Source organism: Diaphorina citri, unplaced genomic scaffold (genome assembly GCF_000475195.1).
Source record: "Diaphorina citri unplaced genomic scaffold, Diaci psyllid genome assembly version 1.1 scaffold312, whole genome shotgun sequence".
NCBI lineage: Eukaryota > Metazoa > Arthropoda > Insecta > Hemiptera > Psyllidae > Diaphorina > Diaphorina citri.
In genome coordinates this window covers 105,881-128,173 of record NW_007377747.1, presented here as the reverse complement: position 1 = coordinate 128,173, position 22,293 = coordinate 105,881, and the positions used below count along the sequence as shown (strand labels likewise).

The following is a 22,293-nucleotide window of genomic DNA, read 5'->3' as shown; positions in this document are numbered from 1 at the left end:
CCCTGGAGTTCTTGAATCTCAAACTGCCGGATCGCCTCAGAGTTCCGCTCCTGATGTAATTGTCATCTAATTCCACCGCCACTCCGTCCAGCCCTGACCTCCTACTCAGCTCACATAACTCTGCTACGGGCTGAACCTGAAATAACACCAAATAATAAAAATAATTTATGAAATGACACTACCACGCCAAATCTAAAGCTGCGTCCACACATAGTCAACGATGTCGACTGGAACCGTACACTGCCTCGACAACATACGAGTAGATTCATCTCTTCACCATCGATCGACGGCGTCAACTGTGTGTGGACACACCTTTACAAACACACACAGACAAACCTCATTGAATTAAACAGACACGCTACAGAGAATCTGTGATTCGGAGTCTTGTAATTTAAATCCTGTGAGAAACAGGACGGTTGACAGATCTTGAACACTAGACCTGCCTCGGTGGTGTACTATGTATTAAGGTAGAAACACACTACTATCACGTCACGTGAGGGCGGTGTGACACGCGAACCACGCCAAATCTAAAGCTGCGTCCACACATAGTCAACGATGTCGACTGGAACCGTACACTGCCTCGACAACATACGAGTAAATTCATCTCTTCACCATCGATCGACGGCGTCAACTGTGTGGACACACCTTTACAAACACACACAGACAAACCTCGTTGAATCAAACAGACACGCTACAGAGAATCTGTGATTCGGAGTCTTGTAATTTAAATCCTGTGAGAAACTGGACGGTTGACAGATCTTGAACACTAGACCTGCCTCGGTGGTGTACTATGTATTAAGGTAGAAACACACTACTATCACGTCACGTGAGGGCGGTGTGACTATCATTAGAATTAGAATATACCTTGTTTATACTTGGTAACGCGCTTGCTTGCCATGCAGAAGGTCCCGGGTTCGAATCCCACCATCGACAAAAATTTGTAATCTACACCACGCGAACCACGCCAAATCTAAAGCTGCGTCCACACATAGTCAACGATGTCGACTGGAACCGTACACTGCCTCGACAACACAACATACGAGTAGATTCACCTCTTCACCATCGATCGACGGCGTCAACTGTGTGGACACACCTTTACAAACACACACAGACAAACCTCGTTGAATCAAACAGACACGCTACAGAGAATCTGTGATTCGGAGTCTTGTAATTTAAATCCTGTGAGAAACTTGTACAGACGGGGTCGGCGTTTTTCGTCAGCCTCTCAACAGCCCTAACTAGGGCGATTGCTTTGGGCTGACATTTAAGTAGTTTTGGCTACAAATTTTACGAGTTCGCACTCAACCTTTGCTATTTCTTTAGCAAGGGAACACTCTTATACCGAGACTAATATTCAGAGAATAAACGGGGTTGATACGCTTTTCCCGGAATGAAATTCCATGAATTTTCCAAAAAATTAGTTAAGATTACCATTCATTTTAAAAAAATATGCAATATGCAGAATATCGATGAATATGAGCGGGAATGCGCCGCAGGCCGTTTTACGGAAATACTTGATATTTAATTTGAGTATTTTTGATTATTGACCGGGGGCAAATTCCATGTCTTTTCCAGGTTTTCTTTAAATTTTCACGATTTTCTATGGCTTTTTGGTCGATTTTCAGATTCCATGACTTTTCCAGGTTTTCCAGGTCGCGTATAAACCCTGAAAAAGGGCTGACATGGACCAAATAAATAGACATACCTGCAGCAGTCGATCCCCGGGCAGCAGCCCCGTGTCATTCTTTTTTTATCTCCTGCACTGGCGCACCATCCTGACCTCACCAAGAGGTTATAATTCTTCTGGTGATGGCCAAGTTGTTTATTGGTACTGTATTTCATATTATCAAAGCTACTCGCTGTAGGAACATGCAGCGTAAACGATACAATACAGGGTGTAACTGAAATTGGGGATAGTGTGTAGGTAATATCGGCAAATAAATAATATCGGTAATATCGGGGGGCACGGTTGGTCCAGTGGTAACGTGCTTGCTTGCCATGCAGAAGGTCCCGGGTTCGAATCCCACCATCGACAAAAATTTGTACTCGTTTTTCGATTGCAAATATTTCAACGGGTTACTTTCTGGTGTTCTCGTGTTGACCCAGCACCTAAATGGGAAGTATTTTGTCTCTTCTCGCCCATCTGATGAGAGGCATACTACGGGATGGGCATGCTACGACACAGGCCACGTGCGTCTAATGTAGCAGTTGTTTCATTGCTACGAAATGAAAACGGCGGTGGAAAAAAAAAATACTACGGGTAGGTAAGGGTAGTAGTAAAAAGTAGTAAGAACTTTTGTGAACTAATAGTAAACAGTAGTGAAAAAAAAAGAATCATGAACGAAATTACCTGCCTACTTAAAATATGTAGCTTAAAGTTTATCGAAATTGAACTGTGAGAGAACTGTGAACTGTCTTTCAAACTTTAAGCTATGGGAACACTTTGAGTAAACAAAAAATAAATCACTGAAGATTGGATAGGAAACATAGGAATACTTGTCTTGGAGAATGGATTGGAATTGGAATGGATTGTCTTGACTTGACTAGAGTAGTCAAGTATAATGCTATTTAACAAGTGTCTCTTCTCGCCCATCTGATGAGAGGCATACTACGGGATGGGCATGCTACGACACAGGCCACGTGCGTCTAATGTAGCAGTTGTTTCATTGCTACGAAATGAAAACGGCGGTGGAAAAAAAAAATACTACGGGTAGGTAAGGGTAGTAGTAAAAAGTAGTAAGAACTTTTGTGAACTAATAGTAAACAGTAGTGAAAAAAAAAGAATCATGAACGAAATTACCTGCCTACTTAAAATATGTAGCTTAAAGTTTATCGAAATTGAACTGTGAGAGAACTGTGAACTGTCTTTCAAACTTTAAGCTATGGGAACACTTTGAGTAAACAAAAAATAAATCACTGAAGATTGGATAGGAAACATAGGAATACTTGTCTTGGAGAATGGATTGGAATTGGAATGGATTGTCTTGACTTGACTACTAGTCAAGTCAAGTGTAATGCTATTTAACAGAGTATCCCGTTTAGAAAATATTGAAAAACTAAATCACTTACCCTGGAGTTCTTGAATCTCAAACTGCCGGATCGCCTCAGAGTTCCGCTCCTGATGTAATTGTCATCTAATTCCACCGCCACTCCGTCCAGCCCTGACCTCCTACTCAGCTCACATAACTCTGCTACGGGCTGAACCTGAAATAACACCAAATAATAAAAATAATTCATGAATTATGAAATGACACCAGATAATACAAGTAATTCATGAAATCACAGTACAAACTCACTCGGATACGAACCTCTCTTGGGCGGTCGAGGTGGCAGTGGAGGCAGTACTTTTCCTTTGGAACTTGAAGCTGCAGCAGTGCTTGGTCCCGTGGCAGTGCTCATTGAGCTGAGACTGTTCTCGGAACTAGAGGAGAAATAGTGAAGAGAAAACATAGAGTAAATGGTTTGCCTTTTTCAGGGAGCATTGTTTTTGTTATTGGTTAGTCCTGCAGTAAAAAGAAAAAAAATCCCACACACACACACTAACTTGGAACAGCTGGCTTTCTCCTATCTTGTCTTCTTCTTCTCGTCCCTTTTGGGACAGTAAAATTTTCACAGTTAAAGTTCCCTCTATCAAACCTCAAAAAAAAAAAAACGCGTCCCTTTGGGGAAAGTAAAATTTTCACAGTTAAAGTTCCCTCTAACAAACCAAAAAAAAAAAAAAAAAAAAAAACAAGCCATCTTGAATTGAAGTGAATCCTAACATAACCCAACATGGTAAACCCAAACCTTGAGCAGCTAACTATTTTCAATATTTCCCTCACCTGTCACTGGCCAGGGTATCACTTTTACCCACTCCAAGGCAAGTACTGTCCCGAATCTCATCCTGGAGTTTCTCCCGATCAATGTCTGTGAAGAAGTTGGCACTGTAGTCTGCTGTGATGCCACTGGGCAGTTTCTCCTTCTCCTTACATCCTGGAGTTTCTCCCGATCAATGTCTGTGAAGAAGTTGGCACTGTAGTCTGCTGTGATGCCACTGGGCAGTTTCTCCTTCTCCTTGCGGCGACCACGCAGCTTGAGAGAACGTCGCACCTGAAAAAGCAATTTGGATTTGAATTATAAAGAGCATCTCTAAAGATTAGAATTAAAAAAAAAAAAGTGTTTTATTGCTGAGGCTCAAAACTTAAACCACCAAAGAATCCAACATGCCAAAATCTAAATTATTCAAACCTTAGCAGTGACATTACACCCTTGACAACAAACAACCTAATTCCTTACGGCGACCACGCAGCTTGAGAGAACGTCGCACCTGAAAAAGCAATTTGGATTTGAATTATAAAGAGCATCTCTAAAGATTAGAATAAAAAAAAGTGTTTTATTGCTGAGGCTCAAAACTTAAACCACCAAAGAATCCAACAGGACAAAATCTAAATTATTCAAACCTTAGCAGTGACATTACACCCTTGACAACAAACAACCTAATTCCCTATTGCATAACACAATCTCTGCAAACTTCAATTGACTATTTACTTACTTACTCATATAAAATAAAAATAAATACTTACATCATCAATTCTCAGGATATCCTCCCCTAAGAGAGCCCTTTCTTTCTTCTCCCTTTCTTTTCTTTCCTTCTTCTCCCTCTTCCTCCTTTCTTTTTCTTCTTTCTCTACTCCTGTGGCCAATCCACTTGAGGAATTTTTCTTAATAAAGTTGAACATGACTGTCTTGGTGAAGTCAAGGAGCTAATTTGATTGATATGAGTACAATTTTTACATGGAATTGGTTTTAAGTAGGTATGGGAATGTGATATGCATTTGCATTTGATTTGATCATCGGATGCTGATTAAGTAGATGTGCTGAAAAAAAAAAAATAATAATAATAAAGTAAAATATTAATAAGACAAATTAGTACCCTATGTTTGTAAAGAAGTGCCCTTTTGATTTTTCTTTTAAGTAGGTATGGGAATGTGATATGCATTTGCATTTGATTTGATCATCGGATGCTGATTAAGTAGATGTGCTGAAAAAAAAAAAAATTGAAGTAAAATATTAATAAGACAAATTAGTACCCTATGTTTGTAAAGAAGTGCCCCTTTTGATTTTTTATATAATTCTAGAAATGTGTCTACACTACAAACAACCAAAGTTGCTCAAAATTGACCGTAACCTGTAACCCATACTTATGAAGTATAAAAGTATTTTGTTGGAATGAAGTTTACAGTGCAGACCTGTAGGTATGTGTTTGGTGATGACCAAACCAGTAAAATCAACGATTTTATATTTTACAGACAACCAAAGTTGCTCAAAATTGACCGTAACCTGTAACCCATACTTATGAAGTAGAAAAGTATTTTGTTGGAATGAAGTTTACGGTGCAGACCTGTAGGTATGTGTTTGGTGATGACCAAACCAGTAAAATCAACGATTTTATATTTTCATTGAACTGGAAAACATGAAAACTTCCAGGAAAACACCGTTATTGATCTACCTACCTCTCGCTGTCTCTAGGTACTTAAGATAGAAGTAGGTAGGTCAGTTATACCTACCTTGAATTTCTACAGGTTGTTGTGATCTGTCAGTTCCAGAACACAAAATAAGATTGATTCTAAAATAAACACTTATAAACTACTTGAATAAATACATAGATGTCACTTTGAAAGTTAAAATTTAATTAAATTTAGAGTAAATAGAAAGCTTTCGTTAGTTCAGAGAACTTTCAGTCTGGAGTTCAAGGGAAGACCTTTTAGTTTGTACGTTGACAACTTTCTACAGGTTGTTGTGATCTGTCAGTTCCAGAACACAAAATAAGATTGATTCTAAAATAAACACTTATAAACTACTTGAATAAATAAATAGATGTCACTTTGAAAGTTAAAATTTAATTAAATTAAGAGTAAATAGAAAGCTTTCGTTAGTTTTAACTTTTAACAGCTTTGGAGTTCAGAGAACTTTCAGTCTGGAGTTCAAGGGAAGACCTTTAGTTTGTAGGTTTGTACGTTGACAAGTAAAAGTTAAGTAAGAGCCGCGGATAACACGAATAACTGTTGTATAAAATAAAGAGAAGGCAATAAATATTTTTAAATAAGAAATTAAACTAATAACTGATGTACCTAGGATTAAATTTAATGTTTAATGTCCTTTTATCGTTCAAAATTTTGAAAAGAAAAGCGATTTTCCGAAAAAAAATTCTTTTTTTCTTGATGGAGATGTACGAAGGTGAAGTTAGCAATAGCAATGGAATGGATGCGAATGCGAAAGTTTGGGCTCCCTGAACCTGAAAAACCAACGGGTGACTCACTTCTCATTCTATAATTTTTGCAAGGACACTAGAAAATAAAAAGTAGGTATGCTCGCTCAAATCATAATAAAATGGCAACAGCGCTTTTTTGTTTTACTGATACATACAGGGTGTATAGAAAAAAATTACAGTATTTTGGTAAAAATTAAAGTCAATCCGATAACCAGGGCCAGAGCTATGGCTTTTTTTCAATTAAAGTGAGCCATGTCATTTCTCTGATAGGGGAAGCGCCGAAAACAAAAATGAGGACCAACGGAATTTTTCTTTTTCTCCTACGACTTCTAGATCCCGCGATGAATCGATTTAAAAAAAAAAAAAACCGCTACATTTTGAACTTTGACGTCACGGCATACGTTCCCGTAGGCGATGAGGTCACATCATGTGTCCCGAGCAAAGCCCCCTCGCAGGCAACACATTAATGTATTGTGCTTGTGCGCATGCGTTTCTGCGCATTTCTTTCTGCTCCTCCGCAAGCGCGCTTGAGGCTGTGGTTATGTACCGGGTTGAGATGAGCTCGGACGAGGTGAGATAGGATATTGTTTCTACAGTACTGTTTTGCATTGGAGTGGTAACTTAAGCAAAGTAAGTATACCTACTGTATTTTTCAAGTTTTTTCTTGTGGTGTGTTAAAAGTTTTGGGTTCTTGTTTAGGATTTCAAAGTTGATCCCTCTGGGACTGCCTCTGATTATGACCTCAGTCCTCACTTGCCAACAGCTTGATTTTCAAGAACAAATTTTCCCAGAAAAGGCTAAAAAAAAAGTTGGGAACAAAATCTATAAAATCGGCCCTGTAACTTCGAGCATAAATTGGATACCTGGCAACAGTGGGTATACCTGTGAGAGGATCATCTTTTGTCTAGAAGCCCTACATTCTTCCCCTTAATCCCCTTCCACATTTTTCTTCCTCTATTATTTTTTTTTTCGTTCGGGGTTTGTTTTGCTTATTTGCTTTCTGCTTATAGGATTTTGCTTTTATTTTATTCCAGTTAATCCAGTTTTCATCAATTTTCTTTGCAGATATGAGTTTTCGGTGTTGAATAAGAAGTGTCTGGTGTTTTTTTTTAAACTTTCTCTTTAATTCTACATATTTTACTCTATTGTGTGTACATAAAATTTTTACATTCCCCTCCCCCTCCTCCTAGAGCTTTGTTTTTCTTACTATACCTATCTTTAGACTGCGGGAGTAAAGGGACTTTTCAGTCTCATTTCGGCAGTACAAGCAGGGTATATTCTATTCTATTCTATTCTATTCTATTCTATTCTATTCTATTCTATTCTATTCTATTCTATTCTATTCTATTCTATATTAATGATATTACCTACAAACAAAAATAGAATAAATAAAATACCCGTGAATAGCTGACTCCGAGACCGAGCGGGTATCACACCAGGCTTGCACGCCGGAGGTCCCGGGTTCGATGCCCGTCGGTGCAGTTCGAGGTGCACTCAGCCTCATGAGCAGTGTCACGTCAGAATCTATCAGTAAATACCGTATAGAATATACCTTGTTTATCCTGCTCAAATGAGACTAAAAAGTCCCCTCACACGGCAGCCTAAACAAGGTCTCATGTATTTTATAGATTTCAGTAACATGATATTTTATTTTTCTAGCGGAAGGGAATACATACATAAATTGTGGGTATTGGAGAGTCCCCATAGCTTCCCCTCCCCCTCCTCCTAGAGCTTTGTTTTTCTTACTATACCTATCTTTAGACTGCGGGAGTAAAGGGACTTTTCAGTCTCATTTCGTCAGTACAAACAGGGTATATTCTATTCTATTCTATACCTTCTACTCAACTCACCTGCGCCAGCAGTCAACAGGAACCGGGAATGAAAGCCCTGGCCCTCCCCTACCGGGCTCGAACTGAACGGAGGGGTAAGGAAACTACTCGAGTCTTCCGTCGTCAAACTCTCCATACTCGAAGCTTGCCGATTCGACATCGGGCGGGAGCGAGGATACCCGAGTTCACCCGAACCGTTCTCCGCCTCGAGGAAGGTTCGCGTGACGTGTTTGGAGTTCAGGGGCAGGTTGGAGTACGCGATGAGTTCGTTTTGGAGTGTGTTGGCGAGGAGGACGTTCGTGTCATCCGTGCAGTCTTCGTTGAGAATGTTGACGCGGGGACCCTTGAGAATACCTGCCAAGACAATGAAATAAAAAATAAACCAGAGTATATTAGTATAAAAAATTATTCATAGAAAAAAGTTTTAAAATTGAATTTATGTTCAGAATATAAAAATACAAATGGTTTTAAAATGAATAAATCCTTTTAACTTTTGGTCATTGATAGTAAGAGTACCTACTGAAAGTACTTTGCCAATTTTTATCAGTGCTTCAAGAGTCAGCCATAAGTATAGGATAGGTATACCTAGGGAGAACCTAATGAATGAGGTAAATGATAAAAATACAAATGGTTTTAAAATGAATAAATCCTTTTAACTTTTGGTCATTGATAGTTACCTACTGAAAGTACTTTGCCAATTTTTTTCAGTGCTTCAAGAGTCAGCCATAAGTATAGGTATACCTAGGGAGAACCTAATGAATGAGGTAAATGGTAAGTTAATCTTCTTCTTCCTAGCCTTTTCCTATTTAAATTTGTACTCTTGTGTAACACATTTCCTGATAATTTGTTCTCACCCAGGTCTTGATTCACACAATCTTTCCACCTTTCCTTCGGTCTCCAAAAGCAGTCTCATTTAAAATAATAATAATAATAATATCCATTTAACCAAGTTGTACATAGTTACTAGGTATTATTGCCGCTCATTCTGTGATTACCCGAGTGTTGTCAACCTTTTTGACATATTGCTATTGCTCTAATCAACTTACATTTAATTGTCTTAATTAGTGCAGTTGCCAAAGCATTGGAATAATAACCAAGAGGACTGTTGTTTAAATCTGACAAGCAATACTAAAAATGGTCAGAGGAATGCAATTTGTGTTCTTTATGTTAGTGATGGGACTCAAGTGAGATTTTTCAACTCGATTATTTTCCAACTCGCGTTGTAACTCGAGTGGAAATTAATCGAGTTGAATATTTATTCCTGGAAATTACACCATGCCAATTTCTCACTCGAGAGTCGAGTAGGCAAGCAGAGGAATGCAATTTGTGTTCTTTATGTTAGTGATGGGACTCAAGTGAGATTTTTCAACTCGATTATTTTCCAACTCGCGTTGTAACTCAAGTGGAAATTAATCGAGTTGAATATTTATTCCTGGAAATTACACCATGCCGATTTCTCACTCGAGAGTCGAGTAGGCAAGCGAGTTGATGATATTCGGGTTTTCGTTCGGAAACTCTCGGCATACGGGTATACCACTATACCCCTCCCCCTCTTCAGTTCTCTTTCTTGCATCATCATCTAGTAAGAGGCAAGAGGGGAGAAGGTGTAGTGAATCATTCAACTCGTTCAAACACGGCATACGTTCCCATAGGCGATGAGGTCACATCATATGTGTCCCCTCGCAGGCAACACATTAATGTATTGTGCTTGTGCGCATGCGTTTCTGCGCATTTTGACCTCAGATTTGGATTTTCACTACTTTTCACGTAAGAATCGACATTTTATAATAATTTTTACCCATTTGCAACTGCTCCATTAAAGCATTCTGAAAGGTGATTTGAGTAGGTCACTTTTAATTCGAAATTTGGACCCAGATGAAACATTTCAAAGTCTGAAGCCAAAGCTATTTTTGATAGTCAAGGTCGAAAATTAAAATATCAATTTCGGATCCGAATTTCTAGCTGAATCGTAAAAGTGACTTACCTAGGTATTCCAAAAGTCCAAATCACTTTTCATGCCGCTTTAATTAGGTATTTTTGGTGCTTCCCCTATAAGAGAAATAACGTGGCGGACATTTAGGTACTTGGAAAAATGATATAGCTGTGACCCTCTGACCCTAATTTATCCTTGGATCAACCTCAAACTTTTACCAAAGTAAGTATACCTACTGTATTTTTCAAGTTTTTTCTTGTGGTGTGTTAAAACTGTTAAAAGTTTTGGGTTCTTGTTTAGGATTTCAAAGTTGATCCCTCTGGGACCGCCTCTGATTATGACCTCAGTGACCTTAGTCCTCACTCGCCAACAGCTTGATTTTCAAAAACAAATTTTCCCAGAAAAGGCTAAAAAAAAGTTGGGAACAAAATCTATAAAATCGGCCCTGTAACTTCGAGCATAAATTGGATACCTGGCAACAGCGGGTATACCTGTGAGAGGATCATCTTTTGTCTAGAAGCCTTACATTCTTCCCCTTAATCCCCTTCCACATTTCTTCCTCTATTATTTTTTTTTCGTTCGGGGTTTTGCTTATTTGTTCTTATTTGCTTTCTGCTTGGGATTTGCTTTTATTTTATTCCAGTTTTCATCAATTTTCTTTGCAGATATGAGTTTTCGGTGTTGAATAAGAAGTGTCTGGTGTTTTTTTTTTAAACTTTCTCTTTAATTCTACATATTTTACTCTATTGTGTGTACATTAAATTTTTACACCCCTAGAAACGTGATAATCCCATACCTACAACTGCTTTAGTAGTGCAAGTAAAGTGTGTTAAAAATTCAAGGTAATTCTTACCTGCACAGTTGAATAATTGACTAACCTTCTGAATTAAACCTAGGTCGTTAATAAAATCCATTTAACCAAGTTGTACATAGTTACTAGGTATTATTGCCGCTCATTCTGTGATTACCCGAGTGTTGTCAACCTTTTTGACATATTACTATTGCTCTAATCAACTTACATTTAATTGTCTTAATTAGTGCAGTTGCCAAAGCATTGGAATAATAGCCAAGAAGACTGTTGTTTAAATCTGACAAGCAATATTAAAAATGGTCAGAGGAATGCAATTTGTGTTCTTTATGTTTTAGAAGTTGTTAAAGTAAGGCCCCATACACAGTGAATTTTGGTCAGTTGTAAAAAGCAAAATAGGTGATCAAAATAACCACTAAGTCTACAGTTTTAAGTGGAAGTGCACATTGGACATCAAATAACCACTAAGTCTACAGTTTTAAGTGGAAGTGCACATTGGACTTCTGTGTGAAGTCTGCAAATATAGATGAATGAAAAAGACCCTAAAATAGTCCAACAACATCAACTCAAGGTCTCAAGACTGTAAATCTGTTACACTGCCTACATTGAAATTGGGTTCTTTTCTGATGAAATTCCTGTGTGAGGAGTCCACTATGTAGGACTATTGCACCGACTTATGTTTATAAGATTATAAGTAATAGGTATCACAGATGGCATTCCTCTGATTCAATAATTTTTCATGTCAGTCTAAAGGTGGATTTTCACCAACGCGACCTCTGTCGCGCAATGTGACCTGTTTTCACTTGCAACATTTGTCGCACGACGTGACCTGTTAAAAATTAAAGCACTCCCTGACAAAATCACGTGACATTTGTCGTGCGATGTGACCTGTTTTCACTTGCAATTAAAAAATATTTTATTTTTTTTTTTTTAAAGCTGTGTATTCAACGTGATATAGGGGGATAAAATTATAAAAAAAAAAATAAAATTTTATTAAAATTAAAGCACTCCCACTCATAATAAAAAACAAACTAAAATGAAGAGTCGCACAACACGTTTCCACTGGCATTGCTACGTGACATTCCTTTGATCCGGACCGACTTTCATCGGATAGAAGTTGCATGGTCGCACAACTTTTTTTCGTGTCACGCAACACGTTTCCACTATGCAATTTTTGTCGCACGACCCTGTCGCGCGGCAAAAATCGCGTTGGTGAAAATCCACCTTTAGGATTCAAACCATAGTTCTGTACTACCAGGACTTGAGTAGCCACAATAAGCCACATAGGTAGTTATCTCAAAGTAAAAATGTTTATGCATTGGTAGGTCTATATTTTTAAATATTTATTTTACCACTTAAGTAAGTAAAGAATGACTTTGATGGATAAATGTAATATCACTCAGACTGTGAAAAAGTCTTCATAAGAAAATAACTTATTTGTAAGCAATGAACTTGCAGTTTACATGATACAATCAAAAATGGATGACAGGAGAGTTGCCGACTATTTTGTCGTGTGTGGATTACCCGATGACCAAGCAGAGTGGGAAGAAGAGACATCGGAACATAGCCACTACAAGTCTAATCACAATGATGCACCTATCACAGACTTGGCAGTGATCTTTCCAACACTGGGAGAGTTTGTGCCTGATGGATATGATGTCATCAAATCTACACCTACAGGTAAACATTTCTTCTTTATACTTTTTTTATTAAAGAACCTAAACTTCTTCAAATTAAGTAGATCAAGTTATTATTATTTTAATAATTTCTTTGTGCAACTACTGACTTACATACATGGCCATTCATGTTGATTCTCTGTTTAAATCAAGTGGTATTACAGATTTATGTATCCTAGGATCTTTATGTATCCTAGGAATCCCTATGGAAGTCAGAGATCATTTTACGAGGGTTTCACTAAGGGGATGATTGATTATTTTTGTTCAAACTCAACTGTGGTGGAAAGTGAGGGAGAGGAGCAAGGAGCAAGGTTTAACTGTGTGAATTAGAGGATAACCTGTTTCATTTAGATATCTGTGTGAAAACAAAGCCTCTCATCAGTTTTTTAGTGTGAGTCCCTGAGGCCTATTCCAGAAATCAACTGGAAGTCACTCAAAATTTGAAGGTTTGGACAGTTTTTCTGTTAAACCCATTATTCTGTCTTTCCCTGCATCTATATCTCTCTCCCTATCACCTCCTCGTCCTCTTCTCCATCTCTCTCTCTCTCTCACTCACGCACTTCTTTCTCTCGTTTATCACTCACTCTCTCTTCTCTCTATCTCTCTCAAGTCTCTCACTCAGTCTCTCTCTTTTTTTTTTTTTTTTATTATTTTTTAAGGTACCTAGTGCCTGCCTTATAAGCCCTAGGTCATGGGTTAATTCCCACCTGGTCAGACTTTATCATAAATGGTTAAGGTTTGTTCTCAAAACAGCTGGCTTTCTTCTACCCTGCCCTTCTTCTCCCATTTACTCAGATACTCACGTATCAAACTTAAAAAAAAAAACAAGCTTTATATTGAAATCAATGATCATATTTCTAGTCTCTCAACATCAGGGGACAAGAAATCTGATCATGTGTGACTTCAGCCTTGCATGTCATGACTCATACGATCCAGCCTTACATCATCAAGGCATGGCATGGTATAGGATCAGACTACAGACTTCCACTAAATTGATTTATAGTTGACTTAGTATATGTATCTTCACTATCTGCTCCTGTACACTCACATACAAACATTTTGGAACAATTTTGCTTTGGTTTGGTACTTTTTCAATTGTTTTCCATTTTAAAAAGAGCCAACTAGAAAATAAGACAGTTAGACAGTATCTTTAAAACGACATGAGCTTTTAGCTTGTACCAAAAAACTTAAAAAGAAAGAGTAGGTATCACGTCTCCTCGAATGGCTAGATACCAGATATTACTTACCTTTAAGTAGATTTTTTTTTTTTTTTTTTTTCAAGAGGTTTAATAGAGGGAACGGTAACTGTTAAGGTCTTATCATCCCGAAAGCAAAGAGAGAAGGAAGATAGGATAGGAAAAAGCCAGCCCTTCCGAGAACGAACCTTATCCGTTCGGGATAAAATCAGCCCCGGGCTGGAATCGAACCCGCGACCTAGCGCTTACAAGGTAGATGCGCTACCCTCCAAGCTACATGACTAGGCTGGCTACTTAAATACAGGGTGGTCCAGAGTTACCTGACGGGTTTTAAAATGATGCTACACGTTCAATTTTCAAGATAAAAAAAGAGTGATATTTATTTTAAATGAAAGATAACAAAATGAGGTAATTTTTTGGGGGGTATTTTGTTTGTGATGGTGACCAGGTGTAGAAAACAACGCTAACCGAAAAATCGAGTTGTAACAAAGTTATGAGCAAATCAAAACCGTCAGGTAACTCTGGACCACCCTGTAAAAAGAATACCTAGATATCCAAACAGTCCCAAATCTTTTGCTTGGTGTATACCTAAGCAAAACCGTCAGGTAACTCTGGACCACCCTGTAAAAAGAATACCTAGATATCCAAACAGTCCCAAATCTTTTGCTTGGTGTATACCTATTATCTCTGTGACCCTGATTCTGCTCTTGCTAAGGATAACCAGACCAACATCACACACGCAGAGTTTACTTGCGAACAACTTGTTCAGGAACATGTCAGAGGTGACATGTTAATTGCGCACATTTATAAACAAATACAAATTGCGAACACTCCAAAAAAGGTAATGGTGGACTAAAAAGCAAAACAGGTAGTTTGTTTGTTGTAAGTAACGTGCTCCAAGGATTTTCAATTTTTCAAAAATTTAGTGAGTGGAGTGATACCTACTTATGTTAGTGGTGCCATGGTATGTACTTTATTAGGGCTAAGAGCTTAAAAGAACTTTCTACAGTGAAGATGTATTACTTATGTAAAGTTCAAAAATGCCTTTTATAGAATATGAGCAACTTTCATTAGCTTGTAGGTACCTATACCTAGTAGCAAGGTATGTGCTTACTTTCTGATGGATATATTATACCTAGGCATTGTAAGTAGGTACAGACCTATTTACTGTGGCGGAAGAAGTAAGCTTGGTAAAATTCTCAAAAAATGTTGAGAATAAAATTCTACAAGTCGGCTGGTATTGAACCCACGCTCTCTGGATTACTAAGCTATCTACTTGACCGCTACATCCCCGAGGTAGGTGCAGTAGGTAACTACTAACCTATTTGCCTAGGTTAGTACCTACATTCTACTTAAGTGTCTCACTTAGGGGCCCCTTCCCTCGTAAGCGCTTGGCCGCATCGAATCCGCTCGATGCGGATTTTATTCTGAACGGATAATGTTCACGGAACGGCTGGCTTTCTCCTACCCTGTCTTCCTTCTCTCTTTGATTTGGGGAAAGAAAGAAAGGATAGAAATAAGGAGGAAAAGATGAAATTGAGGAAGGATAGAAAAAGGAAAAGAATAAACAAAGGGAAGAAGAATGAAAAGTCTCTCTCTCTCTCTCTCTTTGTACTAAACTTTCAAAAAATATTATAAAAAAAATTGACTAGGTAGGTATCCCTAAAATTATTATAAAAAAGACAACCCTTATGAATGGGTAAAAGGCAGAGCGGACTAAGTCCAAAAATCGTCTTTTTGAGTGCGAGGAGAGTGGAAAGAGTGCGAAAAGATCTACTTTTTATATTGGTTGCGAACTTCACTTAAGTGTTGTATTGAAATGAGAGCAAAAACAAAAAACTCCATTTAAACTTCAACTAGTTCTAATCTTTGACTCCATTTATCTCAAAACGCTCTTTTTTGGACTTGGTCCACTTTGCCTCTTAGCCATTCAAATTATTCTAAAAAAAATGACTAAAAACTGAATCGAACCCTTGACCACTCACCCGTAACGTCGCCGTGTACGACTGTAGTCGACATATAGCCGCATTGAGCTGTTGATTCCTCGCATACGAGTAGCTGACGGCCTTCACTGTTTTGTTTCGAGCCTCGGCCAGTTTGCTTTCAGCCGCTGCTAGCTGTTCTTGGCTCAGAGGATTCTTGACGAGGCTCGGGTCGCGGGAAAATTTCAGATAGTCCTTGATCAGAATCCACAGCTTAATCTGCCAGTTGAGAATTCCTGGGGAAAGAAAAAAAANTTTTTTTTTATGTATCCTTATTCATAGAAAATACATACTGTTGTGTCTAAATATTCCCAATGTCAGTATAGCCAATGTTGTCCTAATGTTATGATCGTGTGGCCAAGTTATATCCAGGATCAGTTTCATTCCTAGTTCAACATTTCCACGGTAAGCTCCATAAAACATACACACATACAAAAATATGTATTTCGTGCTTTGCTAAAGGGGGTAAAATTGTTGTGGTAGTTATTATGTAATTTTTTAATTATTTATATATGATCAGGGAGACCACGTAGCTGCTGAATCAACGAGATGAAGAGACTATGCAACACATAGGGAGGAGTTGACACAACATAGAGTTCTTTGGAGGCAGGCAGTCTGGTCGGCATGAGATTCACTTATCCCTAATACGTCATCGTAGTATTATTATTAATCGTGTGAACGTATATTTTAACATCATATAAGAAAGTTGAACATGAACAATGGAAAAAGAAAAACAGTATTGAAAAGATCAAAAGAACAGTAAATCAGAGTCGGATATCGAGATTCTCTATGTATGAGATAGCACTGTCACTGCCCTTGTAGAAGTCATTTTTGACGCTAGTGTAGGATCTGAGGGGACACTCCTGAACAATATGTCATCGGAGTGAGTGAAAGTGATGCTCCTCAGCTATAGAGTTTGAGATCAAGATGCCAAAGCCGACAAAAGCCCCTATAAACAATACACAAGTAAAACATAAATGAAGCACAACACGAAAAGCGAGTGTGGGCACAGTCGCCACCCTCCAGGTAGCACCATTTGAGACAGAATTCCACGGCAGAATCCATACAGTCGTCACGACAGAAGCACATTCTTGTACATATATTGGCTTGATTCTGCCATCTGTATTTTGTAATGTAAATGCAGTTTATTTGTGTTATTATATCACAACTTTGGTGCTCACTGCAGCATTGTAGGATTTTCCCAATATCTCAATAATCCTAAAATCCCATGTATTTTTGTCACAACTTTGGTGCTCACTGCAGCATTGTAGGATTTTCCCAATATCTCAATAATCCTAAAATCCAATGTTTACCTACCATGCTGCTGGCACCGGTCGCTATGCGCATTTATTTCTATGTCATAGCTACTCATTTTCCTCACGAGGCTGAGTGGGCCATTGTTCATACAACATTTGGACTGGCACCGGTCGCTATGCGCATTTACATGTCATAGCTACTCATTTTCCTCACGAGGCTGAGTGGGCCCCACGCAATAGCCAGTCACGGAATCAATCCTTTGCAGATACAAATTTCTTGACCCCGCCGGGAATCGAACCCGGGTCTCCCGCGTGCAAGGCGAGTGCAGTGACCACTACGCCAACTTGACCCCGCCGGGAATCGAACCCGGGTCTCCCGCGTGCAAGGCGAGCGCAGTGACCACTACGCCATGGGAGCTGACTGCCATCTGTATTTTGGCCATCTTAATGTTAGATATTTGATGTCAGTTCAGTTTCATTTAATAAAGTTCAATATTACAGTCACCACCATTTGTGTTCTTTCTCGAATCAAACATGGTGTCAGGTGTATCTTTTGGCTATTTCCCCTGTTATTAATTGATCCGAGATGTCGGAGAATCAATGGAAATGTATATCTGAGATGGCATATGAGGGGGATGTGGCGAATAATTGGAAAAAGTTCAAGCAAAGATTCGAGATTTATAACAATGCTACAGAAGGATTCAAGAAGTCAGAGAAGACGCAGATCTCTGTGTTACTTTACCTCATGGGAGAGGAAGCGATTGAGTTGTACAGTACGTTTGCATTTGGAGTTGATGAAGGAGATTTGAAGCTATTAGGTAGTTATTTAGTTTACTATTTTACTATTCTATATTAGTTATTTAGTTTACTTTTTTTTTAAGTAGTCCCTCCATCCACCCCTGGTGGGCGATTGAAAGGGGGCACCTGCCGGCTTTCACCTCAATCCCCCTTTCGCCTCAATCCCCCTATTTAGTTTACTATTTTACTTAAGTTATTTTTAGCAATGGATACTTACAAGTCTTTGGTTTTATCCCGACTCGGATACTTCGTAGACATTAGTAGCCTGCGTGGCCGAGTGGGTATCACACACGGCTTGCACTCCGGAGGTCCCGGGTTCGAATCCCGCCGGGGTCAAAGTTTTTATTCAGCTCTGTGATTTTAGTTCGGGTTATAAGGGTCACACTATCATTTGAAGTCTGGTACATGTGGCCCTTATAAGGGTCACACTATCATTTGAAGTCAGGTATATGTGACCCTTATAAGGGTCACGGGAGAGTGTTGCAGTTCTGTACGTTGCGACACTTATCAGGTGCACATTTCAATGTATGTATTTCTTATGAGGAATAGTTTCCTCTGGTACCAGGCTATGGCTAGTCTGGTACCAGTCAGCAGACTCAAAAAAAAAAAAAAAAAGGCTGGCGTCCAATGTGTTAAAAAAAAGAGTGATCAAATCAACAAAGATATCATCAAAAGAAATCAAAATCCCAGTCTCATTGAAAACCAACAAAAATTTAATGATAGAACTTGGTGGGGAGGTTTTGTGAATAGTCGACCTGTTCCACCAAACAGAACGACTTAGGATATGTATGTATGTATGATAAATATCTTGGTATTTAACCCATTTACCTCTTTCCGATACACAAGGCCTGCGTGGTACAGGTCCAAGAACAATGCCTGCGTCCATTTATAATACTTCGGATCGCACGTAGCCAACTCGCTCTCCCAATTGAACTTGCATCCGAAGCCTTGCAGTTGGGATTTCATGGTTGCAATGTTGCCAACTGTCCACTCCCTGGGGTCGATGCCGTGTTGGTGGGCTGCGTTCTCTGCGGGGAGGCCGAACGCGTCCCAACCCATGGGTTGAAACACCTGGGAAACAGGGCATGGTTAGTCCAGTGGTAACACAGTTGCTGGACATACAAAAAGTCCTGAGTTCGATGATCAGGATTTAAAAAAAAAACCCTCTTGTATAGGTCGTAAGTTCGACTCCCACCAGGGGCAAATTTTATCCCGAACAGAGAAGGTTCGTTCTCGGAACGGATAGCTTTCTCCTATTTTTCTCTCTTTACTTTCCGGATAATGGGGCCTTGACAGTTACAGTTCCCTCCTTCTATCAAACCTCTTAAAAAAAAAAAAAAAAAAAAATTTTTAAAAACTCAAAAATTAGTTTTTTTAGAAAAAATGGAAAATTTAAAATAAATTCCAACATTTTTTAAATTTTACTATAACATCAAGTGTGTTTTCCATTATTTTTTCTCTATTTTTAAAAATTCCTAAAGGGTTGGGGGGGGTGCTCTGTAGAGTTTACAGCAGTTGCTTGGTGCTCCGCGGCCAAAAAAAGTTTGAGAACCACTGGAATAGACAATGGAATATAGAATAGAATAATAGAATATAGAATAGAATATACCATGGAATATAGAATAGAATAGACCATGGAATATAGAATAGAATAGACAATAGAACAGAATAGTATTTGGATAGAATAGAATAGACAATGGAATATAGAATAGAATAGACCATGGAATATAGAATAGAATAGACAATAGAACAGAATAGTATTTGGATAGAATAGAATAGAATAGCATATAGAATAGAATATACTCGAACCGGACCTTTAATTATTGAATTAATTCCAGCTAATCTGCATTCTGCCCCACTGTGCGTCTTGACCACTACACCACCGAGGCAGGTTAATTCCTCCTCGGTGCAATCATACATAATAACCAATCCAGGATTTTCTTACCTCTGTCGGGATATGAGCCAGTCCCTTAGCTTGCTGCTCACCGGGTAGCCCCCCAGTTGATTTTCCAAAGCGAACCTACAGATCTCGTCCCGAGTCCAGCTTTTGGAATCGACCTCTGAAAAAGGGAGAACAACGGTCGAAAGTATTCAAGGGACATTTGTTCAAGGAAGTTTTGATTGATTTGTTTAAAGAAGTTTTGATTCAATTCAATTCAATTATTTTTATTGTCCAAATACATGATAGTATGTTAACAATGTTTATACATAATACAATTAGAAACACAATTATATATTAATATCTATATCTAATTACAGTAAAATATCTGATGTAAAATTGATATGTACAATTGATTGATTTGTTTAAAGAAGTTTTTTTTATTGTTGAAAATATTATAATAAAAATCTTATTCTTCTTCTTCTTCTTTGCCTTTTCCCGTGTACAGACGGGGTCGGCGTTTTTCGTCATCCTCTCAATCAGCCTTAGGGTAATTGCTTTGGACTGACATTTGGTTTTGGTTGCAAATTTTACGAGTGGATCCCATTCGCACTCAACCTTTGCTATTTCTTTAGCAAAGAGAATTCAGGCTGGTATACTCCCAGTTTAAAGTCCCCCAGCGCAGCGAGACTAAGCTGGTGTACTCCTTGTTTAAAGTAAAACATGTATATTATAATAAAAGTGTTTAATTGAGGGGGGAAAAACATACCCATCTAGTAAAAAGTTCCCTACTTAAACCAAAGAATCTAAAGATACAAACCTAGATAAAAGCATATGAAGAAAACTTAAGGTATGTCCACACTCTCCACACATAGTCGACCGGCCATTCATCGATGTCGACAGACGCTTCCACACTGCCTTGACAACATATGTCGATCGACGGCCGGTCGACTATGTTTGGGCACACCTTAAGATGTATAAAGTTTTTTTGTCAACCTACCTGAAACCAAGCTAAGTCCTTGGCTAGACGCGAAAGCTTGTTCTTCAGGCCCCGTATACACGGAACACAGTCTAACATCTTGGCCGGGCTCATAGATAAACTCGTCGTTCACTAGAATAGGGACTGGGGATCGTGTGAACGGGTTCCGAGCGTGGCCGACGACGCCCGAAGATTTCTGAAATTGAAGAATTAGAATTTCTTTTTTATTTTCTTTTTTTTTTAAGAGTTTTGAGAGAGGGAACTGTAACTGCCAGTCATGTCAGAGAGAGAAGACCCTTTTATGACCTTATAAAGACAGGAATACTAACTTCTATCATTAGGCTTGATAGAGGAAACTGTTGTTGTTGTTTACAAATGCCAGGACATTGACCATTAGGCCATTTTCCTATGTGCATCCCAATATTTTTCAACAATTGAACTGCTAGCTTCCCAGACTGGACATGAATTTAGGTGTGCTTGGTTCATGGGAGAGTTAAGGGAATATAAAACTGTTCCAGCTCAGTTCTCACCATTGTCAAACCACCAGCATTCCACTGTAGAATTGATAACGATGGAGATGTCTTTCTTGTTAGGATGCATGATATCTTAACACCGCTCATTTTACAGCATCAAAACGGCCCAGGGGGCACTTATGGAGTTGAGTCCATGGAAGCAAGTAGTCTTTCACCCCCCCCTTGGGATGATAAAACCTTAGCAGAGGGAACTGTAACTGCCAGGGTTTTATCATCTCAAATCTAAGAGAGGAGGTCAGTGGCGTAGCATGGTCTAAAGTCAAGTGTAAGGCGTGTAGAGCACTAATTTCCATCACCATGCACATTACTACATAAGTCATGCACATGCTTTTTCATAAATATTTAAAGTCAATATTTTAAGGTATTTGAGTAAATTTTGGGTGTATGGCAGCCATACACGCCCTACATGGACGCTACGCCACTGGAGGAGGTATAGGATAAGAAAAAAGCCAATTGGTCTGAGAACAAACTTTACCTGTTGTTTGGGGTGTTTGCCCAGGTGGGAATCAAACCCATGACTAAGCACTAACAAGAAATAGCAGCTAATGTGTGCCTTGTCAATCACCCATTCAGTTACACACCATGCTCAAGAGTGCTTAATTTCAGTGCTTCAGGGAGAAGTGTTATTTAGATTTTCTAAACTACAAATGGTAAGGTCTTTTTCATCCTGACTGCTTTGATAGATTTGTACTACATATATTGCTTAAAATCTTTAACGAGTAAAAATTAAGAAATCTACTTACTTTATCAAAGAATTTGCTTAGTTCTTAGTTTTATTTCCATATTCCATAGTCATTTAGTTGATAAGATTATCGAAGGACGGAAGGAAAAAAGATTATTTTTCATTTCATTACATTTTTTTTATCACTTTATGATGATGATGAACAGGTTTTTGTATAGCGGTCACATGTAACTGCACAATATCCACTTCAGCTGGGGCTTGATGAACATAGAGTCTTGATGATCGCTGATTGTAGACGGCGGGGGTGTGTTGAATTCAGAAGCAGGTCATTGTGAGAACGATTAATAGTTGATCAGGCAGCCAGGTAGTAAAGTGGCGATGAAATAATGTCAATAAAGGAGTGGATTAAAGACAAGGAAAGGGAGTGGTAGGAGAAGAAAAAAAAGAAAAAAAAAAGGTAATAAATCAAAGAAAAAAAAAATAAAAATAAAA

The 22,293-nt window shown here is 38.6% G+C and overlaps 2 protein-coding genes and 1 long non-coding RNA gene across 3 annotated transcripts in view; 1 reads left to right on the top strand and 2 right to left on the bottom strand.

Moving 5' to 3' along the window:
* LOC103507427 (unconventional myosin-XVIIIa-like) overlaps positions 1–8,458 on the bottom strand; it is a 30,433-nt gene extending 21,975 nt beyond the window's left edge. The window contains exon 1 of the mRNA XM_026822285.1: positions 8,101–8,458. Within this exon, the coding sequence (XP_026678086.1) occupies positions 8,101–8,239 (139 nt within the window). The 5' untranslated portion in view covers positions 8,240–8,458. The remainder of the gene's footprint in view (positions 1–8,100) is intronic.
* A 2,178-nt stretch (positions 8,459–10,636) lies between these two features.
* Positions 10,637–12,495, top strand: LOC113466688. The gene is made up of 2 exons (XR_003391011.1): positions 10,637–10,854; positions 12,079–12,495. It is a non-coding gene; the product is annotated as an uncharacterized LOC113466688 (long non-coding RNA).
* A 7,172-nt stretch (positions 12,496–19,667) lies between these two features.
* Positions 19,668–21,186, bottom strand: LOC113466687. The gene is made up of 3 exons (XM_026822284.1): positions 21,142–21,186; positions 20,608–20,782; positions 19,668–19,788 (listed from the first exon to the last, which is right to left on the bottom strand). Exons 1-3 carry the CDS (start codon positions 21,184–21,186, stop codon positions 19,670–19,672), a joined length of 339 nt encoding a protein of 112 aa, XP_026678085.1. The 3' UTR covers positions 19,668–19,669.
* Between the last annotated feature and the right edge of the window lie 1,107 nt (positions 21,187–22,293).

What these genes read in the sequence shown, in the direction of transcription:
- LOC113466687 (XM_026822284.1), bottom strand. Translation starts at nt 21,186, where the DNA reads ATGCATCCTAACAAGAAAGACATCTCCATCGTTATCAATTCTACA. An exon ending in CCATCGTTATCAATTCTACA is followed by an intron (nt 20,783 to 21,141) that starts GTGGAATGCTGG and finishes CTTCAATTTCAG; the next exon opens with AAATCTTCGGGCGTCGTCGG. An exon ending in AGGACTTAGCTTGGTTTCAG is followed by an intron (nt 19,789 to 20,607) that starts GTAGGTTGACAA and finishes TCCCTTTTTCAG; the next exon opens with AGGTCGATTCCAAAAGCTGG.